Raw genomic sequence first — 21,417 nt, 5'->3', positions numbered from 1 at the left:
TGTACTCACATTCTTGCAGTGACATAAATACAGGTACGTTTACATTACCTCTTTATTTGGTGCATTTACCCTCAATTATTTGAATAAACACCAGAAAACGCAAATTTTACTGTCACCATTTTTATTTCTTCGGACAAATCACATTTTTTGTCCCAGGAAGTTCACATTTTCACACAAACGTGGTTACACACAAAACAGATGCACACACCTTTCTCCACCTGCTCTGGTTAAGTGGTGGAGTAAATTCTTTAATATATTAATATATAATACACTAGTTTTAAATACTTAAAACATTATTTTACTACTTTAAAATAACACCACACCCACTAACAATCCTGTCACAATATTTACCATAAAGCAAGCTTAGGTTACACACCGTACGACAATTTTACTGGCACACAATATTACACACAGGGAATGAATCAGACAATGCAATATAAAAGTATTAGGAGGACGTTACAATGGTATAAGATGCAAGGAAAACAAATATGTAAAGTTGCTGCTCCAGATATGTGAAATGTAATTCTATCGGTAAAGAATTATCTGAGGACTTGGAGCACTGTGACGGGAGGAAGGACTGAAGCAAGACCACAAGCAGAATATATTTACAATAAGGAGCACAGCTACACCACACTAATATAGAATGGGAAAACGGACAAAGCTAGGGGACAGATGCAGTGAGAGGGATTTCTTCACCCTGGGAGGAAGAGATAACTGTAAAATGAGGAGGTGTTTGAGAGAATACAGGAAGATACAGAGTTAACTATTTTGAATATTGTTTGTCACTGATTTACTATTACAGGTTTAAACGCAGGGTGTAAATATATATATATATATATATATATATATATATATATATATATATATATATATACATATCGTCTTCAATGTCTTTTTCTTTTCTCCCCCTCGACTCTCTTCCCCTTCATGTAATTCTCTTTAACCTGCTCGTTTCTTCTTCCCCTCCCCCAAGAATGCCTTTCTCTCTTCTCTCCCCCCAGGATGTCTCTCCTCTCTCTCTACAGCATGTTTTCCCTTCTGTATTTCTCTTCCCCCCTTTTCTGTCTACATTTCTCGGCGACATAGCCCTCACTCTCACCCTTCTCTGCCCACTCTGCCTTAATAATACCAGAAACTGCAGAGCGATCCGGTGATGTCATCGTAGCGATGTAGCGGCGCTACACGTGCACATGCAGAGCGATCCGGTGATGTCATCGTAGCGATGTAGTGGCGCTACACGTGCACATGCAGAGCGATCCGGTGATGTCATCGTAGCGATGTAGCGGCGCTACATGTGCACATGCAGAGCGATCCGGTGATGTCATCGTAGCGATGTAGTGGCGCTACATGTGCACATGCAGAGCGATCCGGTGATGTCATCGTAGCGATGTAGTGGCGCTACATGTGCACATGCAGAGTGATCCGATGATGTCATCGTAGCGATGTAGTGGCGCTACACGTGCACATGCAGAAGCGATTTGTAGCACTACTGCAGAGAAATGACCAGTTCATCACTTCCTGGTTTGTTTAGGATGCACTGCGATTGGCCGTGCCAATCACGTGATGCGGCCGTCGCTTGTGAAAAACAAAATCTCAAATCTCTTCATGAGACAGAAGCTTTGCAGAACGTAGCGGCGCTGCCGTCACGATTGGTATGTGCGCTTTCATTGCATTTGATTGTTTTGAAACTGTGCGGCGTCGCGCGCAATTTCAAGTATAATCACGGCCTATTTCAGCCCCACGCTGCTCTCATTGAGGTCCCATCCACTGGCTGTGACCCTGTAGAGGAAGGGATTTCCTCTTTGTACTTCCTGTATCTCAGGGGGACTCTGGCTCCTGACATGCTGGCAGGGGGCCGAGTCCCTAATCCCATCAGGCCGGGACAGCAGTGCTGGCTGTCTTCCTGTCAGCTACCCTTTTGATTATTGCATATTTCCTCATCTATTTATTCTCAAGTTCTCCCTTCCTCCCATCTGGTCTTTATTCTTCTCGCCATGCTCTCTCCTCTCGACTTGCACTCTCGGGAGTAGAATAAGCCGTGCATATAGGGAGCAGGTAACAAATTATACAGAGTTTTAACAAAGCCGCAGTGTTTGATGGAAGAGCTATGGTGTGGTCAGGGGGATAAGTGATTTGGGAAGGTCCCTTCTTCAGTCCGAGAAGAGACTTGCGAAGGATTTCCTCAGGTTGCGTATAGTCTCAGCTTTCACTTCCTCATGGCTGAGACTGGAGCGTGGAGCTGATGAGTCTGCAAGGGTGAAGGAGTTGGTGAGGGACTGGGACTTACTGGAGGAGAATAATGAGAGGTAATGGAAGGGGCAGGTTACAAAATGGAGAGAAATGAGAGGGTTGGACATAGAAGTAGAAAAGACAGGCAGACATTATTGTAAGGGGGAATGAGGATGTAATATAAATTGAGATGGTTGTGTAGAGAAAGATGGAGTAATCAGAAACCGGTAATAGAAGAGTTATGGATGAGAAGGATGCAAAGAAAATCACGAATAAAGAAAACAGTACAGAAATATACGATCATTGGGTTTGAAAAGACGGATAATCAGAGAGAAAATAATAGCAGCAAAGTTTTTGTAAAAGGTGAGAGAATATGGAGGAAAAAAGATTAATGATAAAGAAAAGTCCAAGAGGGGAAGAGACATGGAAATGCCCAAATGAAGGGATAATAAAAGAGAGGACAGAAACGGTGTGGGGGAAATATGGGTAAAAGTGAATAAAAATAAATAAAAAAGGGTAGAGGAGAAAGATGTACAAAGTTAGAAATAAAGGAAGATGGTTGTAAAAGGAAGATTGATAAAGAGTGGAGTAAGTTGAAGAAAGAGGAAAAGAAAAGACTGCAGTTAAAGTCGTGCATAATGAAGCTTTTAGCATTCACAAGGCTGACATGCACTAAAACACCCTGAGCTCAATGGGGCTTATTCACTAAACCTCGATAAAATCAGTGCATTGTTTTACCTCACACTAAAACATGAGTCAAAACCGTATTCACTAAGAAAAAACACCATTTTTTTTTAAAGTGCGGTCAAAAAACGCAAGATCTCACTGCTTGTTTTTTTTTTATTTTAAATCCTATCACACTGAAAGTGTTTGTTTAACCTGCAGCCTGGAAGAGACACTGCGTCTCCATGCCCGGCTCTTAGGCTGCGGTCCCAGTCACTAGCGCACACCTTGGCGTGCTGCTGTGCGTATAAGCGCCGCCCCTCAGTGGGGCTGGGCCCAGTGCGCAGCTTGCCGCTGATGGTGCAGCCGCGCTGTACTGGCAGGTTTTTTAAACTCATGAAATTGAGTTTAGAACTTTAGGCCACGCCCCCGCCAGCAGTTCCCCCAATGAGGGCAAACCAGCCGTGTGAGGTCATGCCACGCCCCCGAAAATACCCCACCACGCCCCCTCCCGTCGCAATCTCCCTCTCTCCCTGGAAGACCGCAGATCGCGGTTAGCGCTGTGCACGCGCCGCACCCCTCCCCCCCCGCCGGGCGCGCGTGCCACAGTACTGACTGGGGTCTTACAGGCGATCGTGCAGTTTAAATAGTCATTTTACTAATAGTGTACGGGAGCAGTGGGTCTCCTGACCTGAACCGCATTGATTTCAGTTTTGGGACACCCCCTGCTTCCCGGGATACAGGCCCCATTATGGGGTGCCGGTATCCCCGCCATTTTTAGATCATCCACATCACGGCCCACGTGACCGGGGGATTTAAATCCTGCAGGAGATACCGGCACCCCGTACCAGGGCCTGTATCTCAGGAAGTAGGGGGTCCCGAGGCTGAAACCGATGCGCTTCAGCACCCCGTACCAGGGCCTGTATCTCAGGAAGTAGGGGGTCCCGAGGCTGAAACCGATGCGCTTCAGCACCCCGTACCAGGGCCTGTATCTCAGGAAGTAGGGGGTCCCGAGGCTGAAACCGATGCGCTTCAGCACCCCGTACCAGGGCCTGTATCTCAGGAAGTAGGGGGTCCCGAGGCTGAAACCGATGCGCTTCAGCACCCCGTACCAGGGCCTGTATCTCAGGAAGTAGGGGGTCCCGAGGCTGAAACCGATGCGCTTCAGCACCCCGTACCAGGGCCTGTATCTCAGGAAGTAGGGGGTCCCGAGGCTGAAACCGATGCGCTTCAGCTCAGCTGCGGTTGCACACTAATATAAAAAAATGAAACTGGCGGTAATTTTATTTTTAGTGCACGGGCTTTATACCGGAGGCCGGCGGGACCCCTGGTGCTGCGGGAACACCCGGGGACCTGTGGAGATCCCACGGATCTCAGGGGGTCCCCACGGGTCTCCGGGTGTCCCCGCCAGCCTCCGGTATCAATCCTGTGCCATAAAACTAAAAGAAACTGCTTTTATGCATCTTGCAATTTCTTTAGCGCCAGACTTTAGCTGGCGCCAAAATATTGCAAGTTTTTAAAGTATGATATGCTTATCACTGCTTAGTGATTAGCAGTTTCTGGCAAAAAAAAATGCAATTTTGGGCATTTTTTTGCTTGCCGCACAGCTTTTTTTTTGCCAGAGTGTTAAAGTACTATAAAAAGCTGTTTCAGTGTGATATTGCACTGTTATCGGAGCTTTGTGAATAGCAACACAGGCAATATTGCACTTTAAGGGCATTTATAGTGCTATATGCCACTTGTTGAAGTTTAGTGAATGAGCTCCTATATGTCTCCAGTGAAGGATGGATTATACAGTACATTCTCATGCTTGTAACCATGATGGTGTGCAGGGTTTGAAGTCTGAAATCCAGGAGACGTGTGTTCAATACAAGGAACAAACTGTACTTTTGTCATTCTAATTTCTTAAAAAGCTGCACAGACTGTCAGCAGTAAAACGTCCCGCCGTCAATACACACACATAAATATACATTGTAATGATTCATCTAGCAACTATACTTTGAGTGCTCAATGTCACAACATGCAGAAAGCTATCATCAAGTAAGACCCCACATGGTCTGGGCAGAAAGAGAAAAAGAAAGGATAAGCAATAAAAGTTAAGTAAACTGAGGACTCCGGCTCTTTATGACTTTCCAAAAACCCTGCCTCTATCTCACCTATACAAAATGCAGTAAGGGGACGCAACCTATGTGCCCCACCCTGAACCTCGAAGGCTCTTACTTCAGCTGTGGCTGGGGTGGGGGCAGCTCGGAACCAGGCTTCTGAGACAGCTGAGGCTTTTGAGGCCCTCCAAGACGTGAGGAACCCTGCCCAGGTCCTTGGGGACTAGGCCTGGGCTGCTGGGTCATTGGTCGTTGTGGCTGCTGCTGTTGGGGAACCCCAGGAACTGACTGACGTTGCTGGGGGGGCAGTTGTTGTCCAGGCTGCCGGATGCCATGCTGTTGCTGAGCAGGGGGAGGAGGCTTTTGTTGGGGTCCTGCAGGGACCGGCTGCCTTTGAGGGCCACTTGGCCGAGGTTGAGAGGGTTGGATGCCCATGGGCTTTGGGCCTGTTGGCAAAGGAGGAACCTGCTGTTGGCGCTGGGGTGATTGCGCACCCTGGGGACTTGGCTGCCTTTGGGGGGACTGAGGCTGGCGGGGGGGTGGTTGCTGGGGCCGGATCTGTGGTGGCTGCTGCGGTTGCTGCAGAGGAACCATTTGACGTTGCTGAGCACCTGGGCTAGGGATATTTGGTAGGTGTGATGATGGCTGAGGACATAAACCCTGAAGCTGTTGTCCTTGAGGAGGAGGCCGCTGCTGGGAGGGGGGGCCCTGGCGCTGGGGTACCTGAGTCGTCTGTGGCCCCCCTAAGAGAAGCAGAGAAAAGTCAGACTCACATGCAAAAACCCAATTAACATACAAACAAGCTACAAACCGGATAATATATGATTAACATATAATGAACCTATTAATGTATAATTAGTCGTATTATAAACATTAGCTTAGGTCTGTGTTTTCCTATACCTGCCCGCCCCGCTGTGTGGGCTGAACTGGTGCTGATCTGCAATAACTTGGCAGTATCGCTCAGGGAGGTATACTCTCTGTATGTTTCATAATTCACAAGATGTTTAATTTAATCTAGAAAGCCAAACCCTAAATATCAGAGCATAAATATATTTGTAATGTAAAGGAGCATTCATTGTACTCTTCGCTTCCTGTTTGCTCTGCTTCAGCACGATAAACAATAATAATAAAATTCCTCCTTCTCGGCCCCTTTGTATCAGCTTTCATTTAGTGTTATAAACATTATTTAATAAAATTAACCGTTATCAAATCTCTTATTGTCTCGCCTACAGCCACATAAAACAATGTAAACGTAAGATACCACACACAAAAAGTTACAAGAGTTTTATATAACACTAGCTGAGAGACCCGGCGTTGCCCGTGAGTTAAATTTCCCGGTAGGAGGGGGGGGGGGTGGACAGTGGACAAGAGGGGGGGGACAGTGGACAGGAGGGGGGGACAGTGGACAGGAGGGGGGGTTGCTTAAAATATTCCGGGTCTCTCCTCTCCACTCCCCCTGTATGTTTCTCCGCTCCCCCCTCTCTCTCGGCTCCTCTCCCCCCCCCCCATGCGCAGCTCCGGTCCCCACCCTACAGTGTCTGACACACACACAGCGTGTCCCACACACGCACACACACACACACACACACACAGTGACACACACAGTGACACACACACACATAGTCCCACACACACCCAGTGACACACACACACACACACACAGTGACACACACACACACAGACAGATATGTCACCTCTCCTTCCGGGCGCCGCCATCTTAGGCACTAGGCGCCGCGAGGGAGGAAGGGGGTCCTTCCGGGCGCCGCCATCTTAGGCACTCGGCGCGGCGAGGCAGCTGCAGGCTGCCTGCCCACTGCCTGTCCCCCCGCCGGGGAGGGAGGGAAGTGAGCGCCGGAAAGGGAGGGAAGTGAGCGCCGGGTAGGGAGGGAAGTGAGCGCCGGGTAGGGAGGGAAGTGAGCGCCGGGGAGGGAGGGAAGTGAGCGCCGGGTAGGGAGGGAAGTGAGCACCGGGGAGAGAGGGAAGTGAGCGCCGGAGAGGGAGGGGAGTGAGCGCCAGGGAGGGAGGGGAGTGAGCGCCGGGGAGGGTGGGGAGTGAGCGCCGGGGAGGGAGGTGAGTGTGATGGGGGGGAGAGGACAGAGAGTGTGTGTGTGTCTGTGTGTGTGTGTGTGTGTGGCCGAGGGGGAAGAGAGTGGCAGTTGGGTGACGTCAGACCCACCAATCTGATTGGCCAGAGGCTGAGGACCAATCAGATTCACCGCAGCTAGTACCAACCTTTCGATTTTATATATTAAGATTTTCCTTGGGAGGGATACAATAGGTAAGAGAATCGGAATTAGAAGTCCGTACTGACAAGGTCAGCGTTACCTTGAGGAGAGGGTCTCTGCTGCTGAGCAGGAGATGCAGATCGAGAGTGAACAGCCTGAGTCTGAAACAAAAAACAGAGTTATGCCGCGCTTACATGTATTGACGCCGTCACGTGCGCTTGTTGTAGGAGCAGCGCAACGGCTTGGTCACGATCGCTGAAAGTCACTTCAATTTGATTTTTCCAGCGACCGCAGCGTGACGTCAGCGTCACCGGCACTATAAGCGCGGCCTTAGGCTGCGGCCAGGCTGGGAGCGCGCACGCTGGCGATCGAGCGGCGTGACATCCTGCGCTCTGCTTGGCCGGGCGGTTCCTGGTCAGCTAGCTGCGCGTGCGGGGGGGGGGGGGGCCTGTTGCGGGGCGGGGGGCCTGTAGCGGGGCGCGGTAAGAGGCAAGCACACCTGCACATGCAACCGCACATTGGACGTGTGCATCCAGAGTCACCAATCTAAATCGCATTGAGCGCGAGCGGTTCGCTCCACCCTGGACGCAGTCTAACGCCAGGTCGGACGCTGCAGGGACAAGAGCCACCTCACAATGGGGCCGGGCCCGCTGCGAGGGGGGGTGCGCCGCGCTGCGCCGACAATCTCCTGCTCTCAAGAAAATTGAGATCAGGAGTTGCGACAGAGCGCTAGGCCACGACCCAGGCGGTTCAGCCAATGCGGGCGAACCTGCCGGGTGACGTCACGGACGCACCCCCGTCACGCCCCCTCCTTTCTTTCCCCCTGCACCTCACTGCAGACCAGGGGACTCGCAGGCAGCGGGGCAGAGACAGACAATAACAAACAGACAGAACAGTAAAGAAAGGGCTTCTCGTGCGACCCAGTACTGCTGAGTTCTCATTATACCTGTGGCTGCTGTCCATGGATGGAGCGACTCGGAGAGCAAGCGGAGCTGCACTGCATGGTCTGAGACATCTTAGTCACAACTAGATCTGCTATGAGTTGCCTATCCTCCTCTTGCTGGTCCCCAATCAAAGGCATAGAGGACCCCACCACCTAAAGGGTGCAGACAGAGGCTAAGGGTGAGACAGAGAAAGTGGGGGAGGAGGGATATAAATAGAGAGGATGGAGCAGCTCACAAGAAGGGGAGACAAAGGGTTGAGAAGATGAGAACAAATAAATACAAAGCTAGTAAGAGTGGGGGCTAAAAGCAAAACAGAGGGGCTATAACTAAATCAATATTTAGGAAGACGATAAGAAGTACACGGGCACAAGGTGAAGATACAGAAAAAAGGGCAAGTGAGACAGTTCATACTTAAAAACGAAACTAGAATATGGCACATCACACAGCTCTGCAATTGTACCTCAATTCTGCTATTCCAACACGGATTGCCCATAACACACACACACAGCACTGATTACCCGCGAAACCCCCTACTGACTTCCTCTCCACATAGCGCGCTGCCGCGGACCCTTAATCGTGTCCTGCTGCATCTCTCACCTCAATAATGTGGTCTTTTCCATCTTTTCCATGCAGTGCTTCTACAGCACATATGTCCAGGCCGCCAAATATTTCAGCGCAAGCATCAACCCACATCTTATATCTGAAAGAGATTCATTCATTTTAGACTAAAAACTTCTGCCACAAGCGGTTACCTTTACTATATATAAAACTGCCTAATCCACATACCCCACCTCAATTAAACTAAACTAAGAAGCACTACAGAAAAAACAAGATGCTAATGAGTCACTGTTGGATAATTAAATACAGGGTATGTGCAGGTTTCATGTTTGCAATAAAACAGCTTCAATATTTTATCAATTATTTACGACACACGTATAATTATAAATGTACAGGCCTGTAGGATGTTCCAATAGTGAATGTGGCAGAAAGCTTTGTCTTTACAACGCAGAGAGAAGGAAGTGTCCTAAGTTAAGTCATCTACCCAAGACAGCCTATTATAGCTGGTGCAATATCACTTTAATTAGCTGCACAGCTAATCACAGGTGGAATTGTTTGTTCAAACATAGGAAGTTCAACACTAAATTGTCACCCGTAGCCGTTTATCGCCTAATTTATCCTGAATTAGGAATGTAATAGTGTAAAAGAAATTATGGGCATTGTTTCACATTAAGATGAACACCCAGAGTACTTTTAATTGACCCACTGTGGATATAACCTGTGTGATGTTAGTGCCTCAGCACAGGGGCCAAGTAATGTGGTCACAGCACATGTATGTATGTCTTTATTTATATAGCACCATTAATGTACTGTACATAGCGCTTCACAGCAGTAATACACGTGGCAATCATATAAATAACAAATAACTACAAATAACAGATCATGGGAATAAGTGCTTCAGACATAAAAGTAACATTGTGGAAGAGGAGTCCCTGCTCCAAAGTGCTTACAATCTAATTGGGAAGGAGAACGTATTCGAATTGAGGGAATTCTGGTAAGTGCGTCTACAGGTGGCCAAGCTTTATGTATTGTGTATAGTATTAGCCACAGTGCTATTCGTATGCTTCTTTAAGCAAGTGTGTCTTAAGGTGGTTCTTAAAGTTGGATAGAGAGGGTGCTAGTCGGATATTGAGGGGAAGGGCATTCCAGAGGTGTGGGGCAGGCAGTGAAAAAGGTTTAAGGCGGGAGAGGGCTTTAGATGCAAAGGGGGTAGAGAGAAGACATCCTTGAGCAGAACACAAGAGTCGGGATGGTGCATAGCGAGAAATTAGGGCTGAGATGTAAGGAGGAGCAGAAGAGTGTAAAGCTTTAAAAGTGAGGAGGAGAATTGAGTGCGAGATGCGTGATTTGATAGGAAGTCAGGAGAGTGATTTCAGCAGGGGAGACGCTGAGACAGATTTAGGAAAGAGAAGAGTGATTCTAGCAGCAGCGTTTAGGATAGATTGTAGGGGAGACAGGTGAGAGGCAGGAAGGCCGGACAGCAGGAGATTATAGTAATCGAGACGGGAGAGAATGAGGGCCTGAGTCAACATTTTAGTAGTCGAGTAACAGAGGAAAGGGCGTATCTTAGTTATATTGCTGAGGAAAAAGCGACAGGTTTTAGATATGTTTTGAATGTGAGAGGAGAATGTGAGAGAGGAGTAAAGTGTGATCCCTAGGCACGTGTTTGGGCTACTGGGTGAATGATGGTGCTTCCAATAGTAATGTGGACGGAGGTAGTAGGGCCAGGTTTAGGAGGAAGTATAAGGAGCTCTGTTTTTGCCATGTTAAGTTTCAGTCGGCAGAGGGCCATCCAGGATGATATAGCAGAGACATTCAGAAATTTTGGTCTGTACAGCAGGTGAAAGATCAGGGGTTGAAAAGTAAATTTGTGTGTCGTCAGCATAGAGGTGATATTTAAACCCAAGAGATGTGATTAGGTCATTTGATAACTGAATTTTTGTTGTAACATTTTTACAGCTTTTACAGAACGCAGCATGCGCGTGTGGGAATTTAGCCAGGGTCTGGGGTTAGGAGGGCGAGGGCGACAGAGAGAAAGCGGGCATGTAGATCAAGAGACGAGGACAAGACAGAGTTGTAGTTCCTGACCAGGTTGTCAGGGTCTGTAGCAGAACTGAGAGAGGAGAGGGAGGAGCGTAAAGAGGAATCAAAGGCTGGTAGGTTAATAGAGCGCAGGTTTCTGCAGAAACGAGGGGTAGACGGAGGTGGAGAAGAAAAGCGAGAGAGAGAAAATGATATGAGGTGATGGTCAGAGAGAGGAAAGGGGGAAATGGAGAGATCAGAGAGAGAAAAGTTTTTTAGTGAAAACCAGGTCTAGATAGTGGCCATCCTTGTGGGTGCTGGCTGCAGTCCACTGTTGAAGGCCAAAAGAAGAGGTTAGAGAGAAAGCGGGCAGCCCAAGGGAGAGAGGGGTCATCAATGTGGCAGTTGAAGTCCCCAAGGAGAAGAACAGGGGGGTCTGAGGAGAGAAAGAAAGAGATAAAGGCAAAAAGGAGATGAGTAGAGGTAGGTGGGCGATAGATGACCGCCACATGGACAGGAAGAGGAGAGAAGATCTGAACAGTGTGAGCCTCAAAGGAGGGAAAAGCAAGAGAGGGAGGAATAGGAAGGGTTCGGTAACGGCACAGAGAGGAGAGCAGGAGCCCCACGCCTCCACCCCTGCCATCAGGGCACGGAGAGTGGGAGAGAGAGAGGCCACCATAAGAGAGGGCGGCATCCAGAGCAGAGTCAGACTGAGTGAGCCAGGTCTCAGTTATAGCAAATAGGAGCAGAGAGTGAGAGAGAAAGAAGTCATGCACAGAGAGGAAGGGCACAGGAGAGAGGGAGAGAGGAGGGAGGGTGACAGGGGATGGGTATAAGGTTGGAGGGGTTGACACCAGAAGGAGTAGAAGTTGCATTTGGCAGGCGAGGACGAGAGCATGTAGAAATAAAGCAGGGACCAGGATTGGGAGAGTTGTCCCCAGAAGCAAGGAGGAGAAGCATGGATAGAGAATGTGTGAGGATGATTTGTAGGGGTGTTTTAGTGCAGGGGATATAGCTGTGTGGTGTCAGAGGGCGCAGGTAAGAAATTAGTTCACGTGAACTGAGAAGTGGTGAAGGAAGGAGAGATGGAGATATATGAATAGAGAGAGACATAATGAGGCTGGTGGAAGGAAGTGCTTAATTTGAGAAGAAGTGAGGCCATAACAAATATAAATAGTAGAGGCAGCATCAAAACTATAGTTAAGTTCTGAGATGTGCAGTCTGGGATAGATGATATACTCCTTTCCAGCGTAAAATAAGAGTGAGTGTGGTGCTCAATAGTCAGACACGGTTCCGTTTGCAAGGTATATACAGCGTAAGTGTCCAGATAGAAATGGAGTATCCACAAAGTAGAAATTCAATGGGACTGGGAGGGATATGTGTCCACGTGACAACCACATAGATTGACACATTAATAAACACCCAACCAGTATGAGTGCATAAAGTAATGTTCAGTGTATACAGGAATTATAATAAGGCATTGCAGCCCTTTACCTGTATACTCCCAGGCACAATCCAGATATCTGCGGCGTGCAGTCCATGCAGGTGAGGAATCCAGAGAACAGCCGGGGTAGATAGGGCACAGCCAGCGGGATCCAACTTCTAGCTTCAAGAAGAGGAAAAATATCCAGGCAACTCCAAACTTAGATGAATTGATCAAATTTATTGCAGGCTGGTAAACAATAAAATGGACTACATGAACGCATTTTATGCAATAGTTAATCAAGATTGATAAAGTGCTGTTGCATGAAACGCGTAGGTGCGTTCATGTACTCCATTTATTGTTTACCAGCCTGCAATAAATTTGATCAATTCATCTAAGTTTGGAGTTGCCTGGATATTTTTCCTCTTCTTGAAGCTAGAAGTTGGATCCTGTTGGCTGTGCCCTATCTACCCCGGCTGTTCTCTGGATTCCTTTCCAGCGTAGTTTAAATGCAGGAATCAGGGCCAATAGGTGTTGTCCACTTGTTCACTCCTTTTGAACTCCCTTTTAAACTACAGTTTGCTTGCTACTTAAAATGGCTACGACAAAGGCTGCAGACAGCATAGGCTGCTATGTTAACTGGTTTTATAGCTCAAAAATGTCACCAGAATTAAGTACAGCCCAGGCAACTTAATTAGCACATGTGAGGGACATTAAAACAGATGGTTTTACTAAACAGGGTGTTGTCCAAGTAGATGTTAAATACAGATTAATTGCAGATGGGCTTAATTTAAAAGAGGGGTTCCAATCAAACATACCAGGTACAAGCACATGCGTACATACAAGGTGTACTCACCTCTCTGACACAGCAATCTGTTCCAACATGGCTGACCCTGTGTTGGTCTTCCAGTTGCCAGAGATTGACGTTCTCCTGAGTGTTGGAAAATGCAGAGTTGGAGGAAGAAGACAGGATGCAGGTTTTATTAAATTCTGACATTAAGCCTCATAGTATTGTAATGTCACCTGTTAAATGTCTGTAAAATACAGTCAAGTACCATATGATCTACATTAGAGCACCATTTAGTGTATATATAATGGGAATATTCAAAGGCATCTCTATCACCTTTTTCTCAATAGGAAATGTAACATTTTGGATTGAGCTCCTATAATTTCACATCGTACCTACACTGGCCCCTTATAATACCAAGGCCCACTGTCCTGACTGTCAGGATACACCGGCTTGCACACTCTCATCATCACATCCTACCTCAGAAGCAATAATTCATTATTTTTTACATCAATCATACCTGGTCTGCTTTACCCTTTAATGGATTGATATGAGGGTTCTTCATAGATAGTATATTGTGCATTTAAGACATCACGTCTCTTCTTCTGTACAGTTCAAGTGTACTTCCTCTCTTCTCTGTGAAGAGACCTATGAGGTCTCAAAAGCTCTGTATAATTTCATCTATCAAAAGCTGTCGTATTAAAAAGGTATCACAACCTGCCCCTAATCTGCACCTCTGCAGAACCAACACTGCTATTAGAATGGTGAACGTGTGCATTGTAAGAAAGGCATTTACCCGACGCACCACTGACCGTAAACTCTTGGAAACAGGAATCCCATAATTACGCTGTATAAAGAGGTGGAGCCCCTACACTTATACTACCTTTAGTAATTATTTAAATTGTAAGACAGACAAATATGACACCCCGTTTGAAAGTGTGAGAGGTTTATTATTTGAGAACAGCTGTGAGTTCTAACAGGGAATTGTCCCCAGCAGCCTCCAGCATTGAGGTAAGGTCCAGTACTCCAGTACCAATCTGTGCTCCCAGGGGAATAGTACAAAAGTAGTCCCAAACTGTTGACAAAGTTGGGGAGATGGATCTAAGGTGTTTCCAGCATCTAAAACTTGTATGTGATGTCATGGGAAAGGAAAGGGAGAGGCTCAAATTACATTCTATTAAACTTGAAAAACCAGCAGGGCAGCGAGAGAAAAACAATGAGGAAAAAAGAGAGTTAGAGAAAAAGGGAATGAGAGTTTAAGGGAGCAAAAAAATAGAGGGCCTTTGAGAGCTATAAAGGGCCTGAAAGAGAGAGCAAAGCAAGAAAAAGAAACAGAGATAGCTACAGTCAGACAACCAGGGCTAGGGTGAGAGAATGAAATAGTGGGACAGATAGCTGAAAAGAAAAAGAGCAAAGTGGCTAGCCCCAACATTGTGATTCTAAAACCAGCCTCAGAACCCCCTGTACGGGGGCTCGTCTCATAACATTGTGAGGGTAAAACCAGCCTCAGAACCCCCTGTACGGGGCTCGTCTCATAACATTGTGAGGGTAAAACCAGCCTCAGAACCCCCTGTACGGGGCTCGTCTCATAACATTGTGATTCTAAAACCAGCCTCAGAACCCCCTGTACGGGGGCTCGTCTCATAACATTGTGATTCTAAAACCAGCCTCAGAACCCCCTGTACGGGGCTCGTCTCATGACATTGTGAGGGTAAAACCAGCCTCAGAACCCCCTGTACGGGGCTCGTCTCATAACATTGTGAGGGTAAAACCAGCCTCAGAACCCCCTGTACGGGGCTCGTCTCATAACATTGTGAGGGTAAAACCAGCCTCAGAACCCCCTATACGGGGCTCGTCTCATAACGTTGTGATTATAAAACCACCCTCAGAACCCCCTGTACGGGGCTCGTCTCATAACATTGTGAGGGTAAAACCAGCCTCAGAACCCCCTGTACGGGGCTCGTCTCATGACATTGTGAGGGTAAAACCAGCCTCAGAACCCCCTGTACGGGGCTCGTCTCATGACATTGTGAGGGTAAAACCAGCCTCAGAACCCCCTGTACGGGGCTCGTCTCATGACATTGTGAGGGTAAAACCAGCCTCAGAACCCCCTGTACGGGGCTCGTCTCATAACGTTGTGATTATAAAACCACCCTCAGAACCCCCTGTACGGGGCTCGTCTCATAACATTGTGAGGGTAAAACCAGCCTCAGAACCCCCTGTACGGGGCTCGTCTCATGACATTGTGAGGGTAAAACCAGCCTCAGAACCCCCTGTACGGGGCTCGTCTCATGACATTGTGAGGGTAAAACCAGCCTCAGAACCCCCTGTACGGGGCTCGTCTCATGACATTGTGAGGGTAAAACCAGCCTCAGAACACCGTATGGGGGCTCGTCTCATAACAGGCACAATTCCTTTCCAAAAGAGGAGTCAAGTTGTGTTTGAGATTAGTTGCTCTTACAAGGCGAGTGTTCAGATGAAAGGAATTACACCCGTGAAAAGTTGCAAGTTGAGGCTGTAAGGAGCTATTTTTAATAGACGTTGCTATAATTACAGGAAATGCTCTATACCCTGGTAGATAAAATAAATCTTGTGGTTACTCACATATAAGCTTTGTAGTTGTTCCCGATTTTTTGGATACGGACATCATACTTAGCATCTATAAAAGGCTCGGATGTTGCATAAGTCTTTGTTAGGGCAACAACACTGGCTATGTCTTGAAAATCATACTGATTGTCTACCTTCACCTGAGGGGGAAATAAGGGAAGGAACGGAGAGAAGAGACAGTATGGATACAGCAAATAGGGAATGGGACAGAGAATAGATGGATACACGGATAGATGCACAGATAGATGGATAGATAGACAAACATGCATAGATAGATAGATAGATAGATAGATAGATAGATAGATAGATAGATAGATAGATAGATAGATAGATAGATAGATAGACAGATAGACAAATACATGCTGCTGCTAAAATCACTTTACTCTCCCAAGTCTGTCTCAGCTTCTCTCGTGCTGAAATCCTTCTTCTGGCTTGCTATCAAATCCTGTATTACTTACAAAATTCTCCTCTATTTAAGGTATACACTCTTCTGCCCCTCCTTACATCTCAGCCCTAGTTTCTCTCTACACACCAGCCTGACTCTTGTGTTCTGCTCAAGATGTCTTCTGTCTGCCCCTTTTGTATCTAAAGCCCTCTTCCGCCATAAACCTTTCTCACTCCCTGCCCCACGCCTCTGAAATGCCCTCAATATCCGACTGGTACCCTCTCTCCACTTTTACGACCCATCTTAAAACACACCTCTTTAACAAAGCATATGGGTAGCTCCGTTTGGCAGTTACTATATATCTCGTACAGTATGTATACATGTATGTGTGTATATATATCTTTATTTATTTAGCGCCATTTATGTAAATAGTGCTTCACAGTGAAGATTGGACGATTTAAAGCCTAAATATTCATTATGATATATATACATTAGGTCCGGAAATAATTGGACACTGACACAATTTTCATTATTTTGGCTCTGTACGCCACCACAATGGATTTGAAATGAAACAACCGAGATGCAATAGAAGTGCAGACTTTCAGCTTTAATTCAAGGGGTTGAACAAAAATATTGAATGAAAGGTTTAGGAATTGCAACCATTTTCATACACAGTCTCCTTATTTCAGGGGCTCAAATGTAATTGGACAATTTAACACAATCATAAATAAAATGTTCATTTGTAATACTTTGTCGAGAATCCTTTGCAGGCAATGACTGCTTGATGTCTGGAACGCATGGACATCACCAAACGCTGGGTTTCCTCCTTTGTGATGCTTTGCCAGGCCTGTACTGCAGCAGTCCTCAGTTATTGTTTGTTCGTGGGTCTTTCTGCCTTAAGTTTTGTCTTCAGCAAGTGCAATGCATGCTCGATCGGGTTGAGATCAAGTGATTGACTCGGCCATTGCAGAATATTCCACTTCTTTGCCTTAAAAAACTCCTGGGTTGCTTTCGCAGTATGTTTTGGGTCATTGTCCATCTGTAAAGTGAAGCGCCGTCCAATCAACTTCGCTGAATCTGAGCAGACAATATATCCCTATATACTTCAGAATTCATCCGGCTGCTTCTGTCTTCTGTCACATCATCAATAAACACTAATGACCCAGTGCCATGTAATGCATGCCCTGCATGCCCATGCCATCACACTGCTTCCACCGTGTTTTACAGATGATGTGGTATGCTTCGGATCATGAGCCGTTCCAAGTCGTCTCCATACTTTTTTCTTCCCATCATTCTGGTACAGGTTGATCTTAGTTTCATCTGTCCAAAGAATGCTGTTCCAGAACTGGGCTGGCGTTTTTAGATATTGTTTGGCAAAGTCTAATCTGGCCTTTCTATTCTTGAGGCTTATGAGTGGTTTGCACCTTGTGGTGAACCCTCTGTATTTGCTCTCGTGAAGTCTTCTCTTTATGGTAGACTTGGATAATGATATGTTGAGAAAGAAAAATGTGCGCGCTGTCCCTTGATATTCCTCTTTTTAATAACGGGTCCTCCCTGCTGCTCCCAGTCTCCCATGATCAGTGGGGTACACTCAGTCACAAAAAATACACAAAAATAGGAGCGCATGGAAAGAGACAAAACCGAAATTAGTACACAAAATCTTTATATGTAAAAAAGACAGAACATATAACACCACATACAGGTAAAGATCACATTGATCTATTGGTATTGGAGGTTCTGTTTAGCAGTTCCTTATCCTCTGTGGATGTCCCTGACCAATAGATCAATGTGATCTTTACCTGTATGTGGTGTTATATGTTCTGTCTTTTTTATAAATAAAGATTTTGTGTACTAATTTCGGTTTTGTCTCTTTCCATGCGCTCCTATTTTTGTGTATTTTTTGGATAATGATATGCCTACCTCCTGGAGAGTGTTCTTCACTTGGCTGGAAGTTGTGAAGGGGTTTTTCTTTACCATGGAAAGGATCCTACGATCATCCACCACTGTTGTCTTCCGTGGATGTCCAGGACTTTTTGTGTCTTGCAGAGCTCACCAGTGCGTACTTTTCTCAGAATATATCAAACTGTTGATTTGGCCGCTCCTAATGTTCCTGCTATCTCTCTGATGGTAGGTGGGTAGAAGATCGATGCAACAGCCGCTCCAGTGTTACTCAGACTCACCAGGGTGAATGAATAAAATCAAAACTTTATTTAAACTACATAAAACAGATATGCTGACGGACAAGACTAGGAGACCTCCTCCCACGCGTTTCGAGCAAGATTGCTCTATCAAGGAGTAAAGTTGCATCAATCTTCTACCCACCTACTGCATACCTTGATCGTGGCCACGCAATGGAGGGACGCCGGTCACCTATTTAGATGCTTCGCAATGCCAGGAGAGGAGGGGAACGGCATTCATTGTGAGAAATCAACTCCATACCGTTTTTTTAAGGTGTTACATGCAGCCATATACACACACTGGACACGGGTCTGCACTCAGTCAACCCCTCACGCTTATGCATCTCCATTCAGGCATTATCTCCACATGCTCCGCATATAATCACCTCACTATACAAGCTTATACAGCTTACAGTGTGTGTTTGCCTTGAGCTATCAGATGGTCTCTACTGCATCTATCTCTCTGATGGGTTTTCTTTTTTTTTTGCAGCCTAAGGATGCCCTGTTTTACTTGCATTGAGAGCTCCTTTGACCGCATGTTGTGGGTTCACACCAACAGCTTCCAAATGCGAATGCCACACCTGGAATCAACTTCAGATCTTTTACCTGCTTAATTAATGAGGAAATAACGAAGGAATAGCCCACACCTGTCCATGAAACAGCTTTTGAGTCAATTGTCCAATTACGTTTGGTCCCTTGAAAAAGAGGGGACTACTGTCACAGTAGACCAGACCTAATTCACACCGAATATACTGGGCACTGATTGAACAGGACAAAATGATAAAATAAACTGAAGATTTATTCCCTTTTGGGCAAACACAACACTGTAACACAAATGACACTTAAAAATAACACTTACGGTAAAGTAACAGGGTGAAGTATCCAAGAATAACCCTGGCTAGCAAATCTCCCTGGCTGGATTAGTCACGAACCACCAACTATGAACAACGAACACTCTACAACTCTGGGGTTGGGGCAACCTGCCTCTTTTTAGGGTTTGAATTCCCATCAGAAACAGGCAAGGAATTCTGGGAGGAAACCCTGACTCCCAAATCACATCACAGTGCTTACCCATAGATCACAAAACACTTTACCTCATTTGCCTGCTTAACTAGACTTGGGGATTGAATTCACAGGGAATAAAAGTGCTTTGGAATACACATACATAGTACATTATACATTAACCCTTTCTCTCCCCACACAAATTAGGGGTAACTAGCAGGGTATAACCCCTTTATTAAAGGCCAGATTACCCTAGCCAGAGTCAGGGTTGGAGAGCGTAGAGTAGTCGTGGAGCCAAGCCAGAGTCAGTGCAGGAGAGGTCAGCGTCGTCGTGGTTCCAAAGCCAAGGTCAGTGCAGGAGAGAGTAGAGTAGTTGTATCCAAAGCCAAGGTCAGCACAGGAGAGTATCACAGAGTAGTATCCAGGCAGGGTCAGGCAGCAGGGTACAGGCAAACAGGAACAAGGCAGTGAGTGCAGCGTCACACAAACAGAGGTTCTGCTCGGCAATGACTGGGAGCACTGAGAAGATATTTATAGGACCTCCCACCAATGGGAGGCGACCAGGAAGCAGGGGAATGGCACAGGATAGGCTGCTGGACCACACAGGTGTGTCCTATTACACAGCCAATAGCCAGTGTGTCAGAAGGTGCGCGCGCGTCCCGCACTACCTGTAGGCGACCCGATCACGCATCGTCATCACGCGCCGCAAGAACTATGCCAACACGGGGCGGAGACCAGAGGCAGGACCAGCGGGAAAGGAGGCGGAGCAAGGAGCGCTATCGCAACGTGTAACCGTGACATCACGGCGGGGGCTGAGACCAGAGGCGGGACCCACAGAGGTGGAACAGGGGACGCGACCGCGACTAGTAGTGGTGACGTCAGGCCGGGGGCGGGACCGAGGGACGGGGACCGCAGACAACCGAGGAGACCGCTCGCCGCGGGTGAGTACCGCCACCAGGTTGCCACTTTTGAGTGCCCTGGTATTCCAATGGCCGGGTGAGGGTTAAAGGGGCAGGAGCAGCAGAATGGCGAATCCTCACGGGAAGGCAGGAGGAGAGTTAGAAAGAGGCGTAGAATGTGAGGAGGATACAGAGGGGATGTCTTGACAAATGGAATCTACCTATGTCTTGAAATAGTCAGCAAAGTTCAGAGGTGAAATAGATGAAGAAAGACAGGTAGCACACGGTGGTCTGAGTAGACAGTCAAAGACAGAGAAGAAGTGGCATGGGTTAGACTTGTGAGTGGTGATTAGTGACGAAGTGTAGGTTTGTTTAGCCTGGGAGAGGGCAGAGTTGAAACAGGATAGGACAAATGTATAGTGAAAGAAGTCTGCGAGAGTATGAGATTCCTCCAGAGGCGTTCAGAAGAACGAGTGCAGGAAAGCAGCATGTGTGGCAATTTAGCCAGGGTCTGGGATTAGAAGGGAGAGAGCGGGAGAGAAAAAGAGGGGCATGTAGATCAAGAGAGGATAGTGCAGAGTTGTAGTTCCTGAGCAGGTTGTCAGAGTCTGTAGCAGGGCTGAGAGAGGGGAGGGAGGAGTACAAAGTGGAGTCAAGAGTCGGGAGGTTAATGGAACGCAGGTTTCTGCAGAAACAAGGGATAGATGGAGGTGGAGAAGGGGAGAAGTGAGAGAGAAAACAAGAGGAGATGTGGGTGCTGGCTGCAGTCCATTGGTGAAGGCTAAAAGAAGAGGTTTGAGAGAGAAAGCGGGAAACCCAAGGGAGAGAGGGGTCATCAATATGGCAGTTGAAGTCCCCAAGGAGAAGAACAGGGGAGTCGGAGCACAGACAGAAGGAGAGCCAGGATTCAAAGTGAGAGAGACTGAAGGGGGATGAGTAGAGGTAGATGGGCGATACATGACCGCCACGTGGAGAGGGAGAGGAGAAAAAAGCTGGACAGTGTGAGCCTCAAAGGAAGGAAAAAGAGGGAGGGATAGGACTGCCCTTGACCCATTGCAGATGCACTTACCAAAACACCCTCCTACCTGTATCTGTAAGTTCCCCCTCTTACCACTTAGATGGTAAGCTCTTCATGGCAGGGATTCCTTTTCCTAGTGTTACTTTTATGTCTTAAAACACTTGTTCCCTTTATGTGTTATATTATTATGTCAAGTACTGCTGTGAAGCGCTATGTACATGGATGGCGCTATATAAATAAAGATATGCATTGATACATAAACAGATAGATAGACAGACAGATATATACACAGATAGATACAGAGGAAGAATGTGGCACAAACCAGACGTGAAAGGTAAGAAGTTCAGACAGGCACACACAAAGGAAATATGCAGAA

At 46.9% G+C, this 21,417-nt stretch overlaps 1 protein-coding gene across 1 annotated transcript in view; it reads right to left on the bottom strand.

Moving 5' to 3' along the window:
• Positions 1 to 110: 110 nt before the first annotated feature.
• LOC142478292 (synapsin-1-like) overlaps positions 111 to 21,417 on the bottom strand; it is a 69,543-nt gene continuing 48,236 nt past the window's right edge. Inside the window, 7 exon segments of the mRNA XM_075582452.1 lie at positions 111 to 2,286; positions 5,113 to 5,737; positions 7,320 to 7,380; positions 8,166 to 8,315; positions 8,761 to 8,863; positions 13,023 to 13,097; positions 15,558 to 15,700. Of these exon segments, the coding sequence (XP_075438567.1) occupies positions 2,151 to 2,286; positions 5,113 to 5,737; positions 7,320 to 7,380; positions 8,166 to 8,315; positions 8,761 to 8,863; positions 13,023 to 13,097; positions 15,558 to 15,700 (1,293 nt within the window). The 3' untranslated portion in view covers positions 111 to 2,150.

Source organism: Ascaphus truei, unplaced genomic scaffold (genome assembly GCF_040206685.1).
Source record: "Ascaphus truei isolate aAscTru1 unplaced genomic scaffold, aAscTru1.hap1 HAP1_SCAFFOLD_236, whole genome shotgun sequence".
In the NCBI taxonomy this organism is placed as follows: Eukaryota; Metazoa; Chordata; class Amphibia; order Anura; family Ascaphidae; genus Ascaphus; species Ascaphus truei.
The sequence above is the reverse complement of the archived record's forward strand: the minus strand, read 5'-3'. Positions and strand labels throughout refer to the sequence as shown.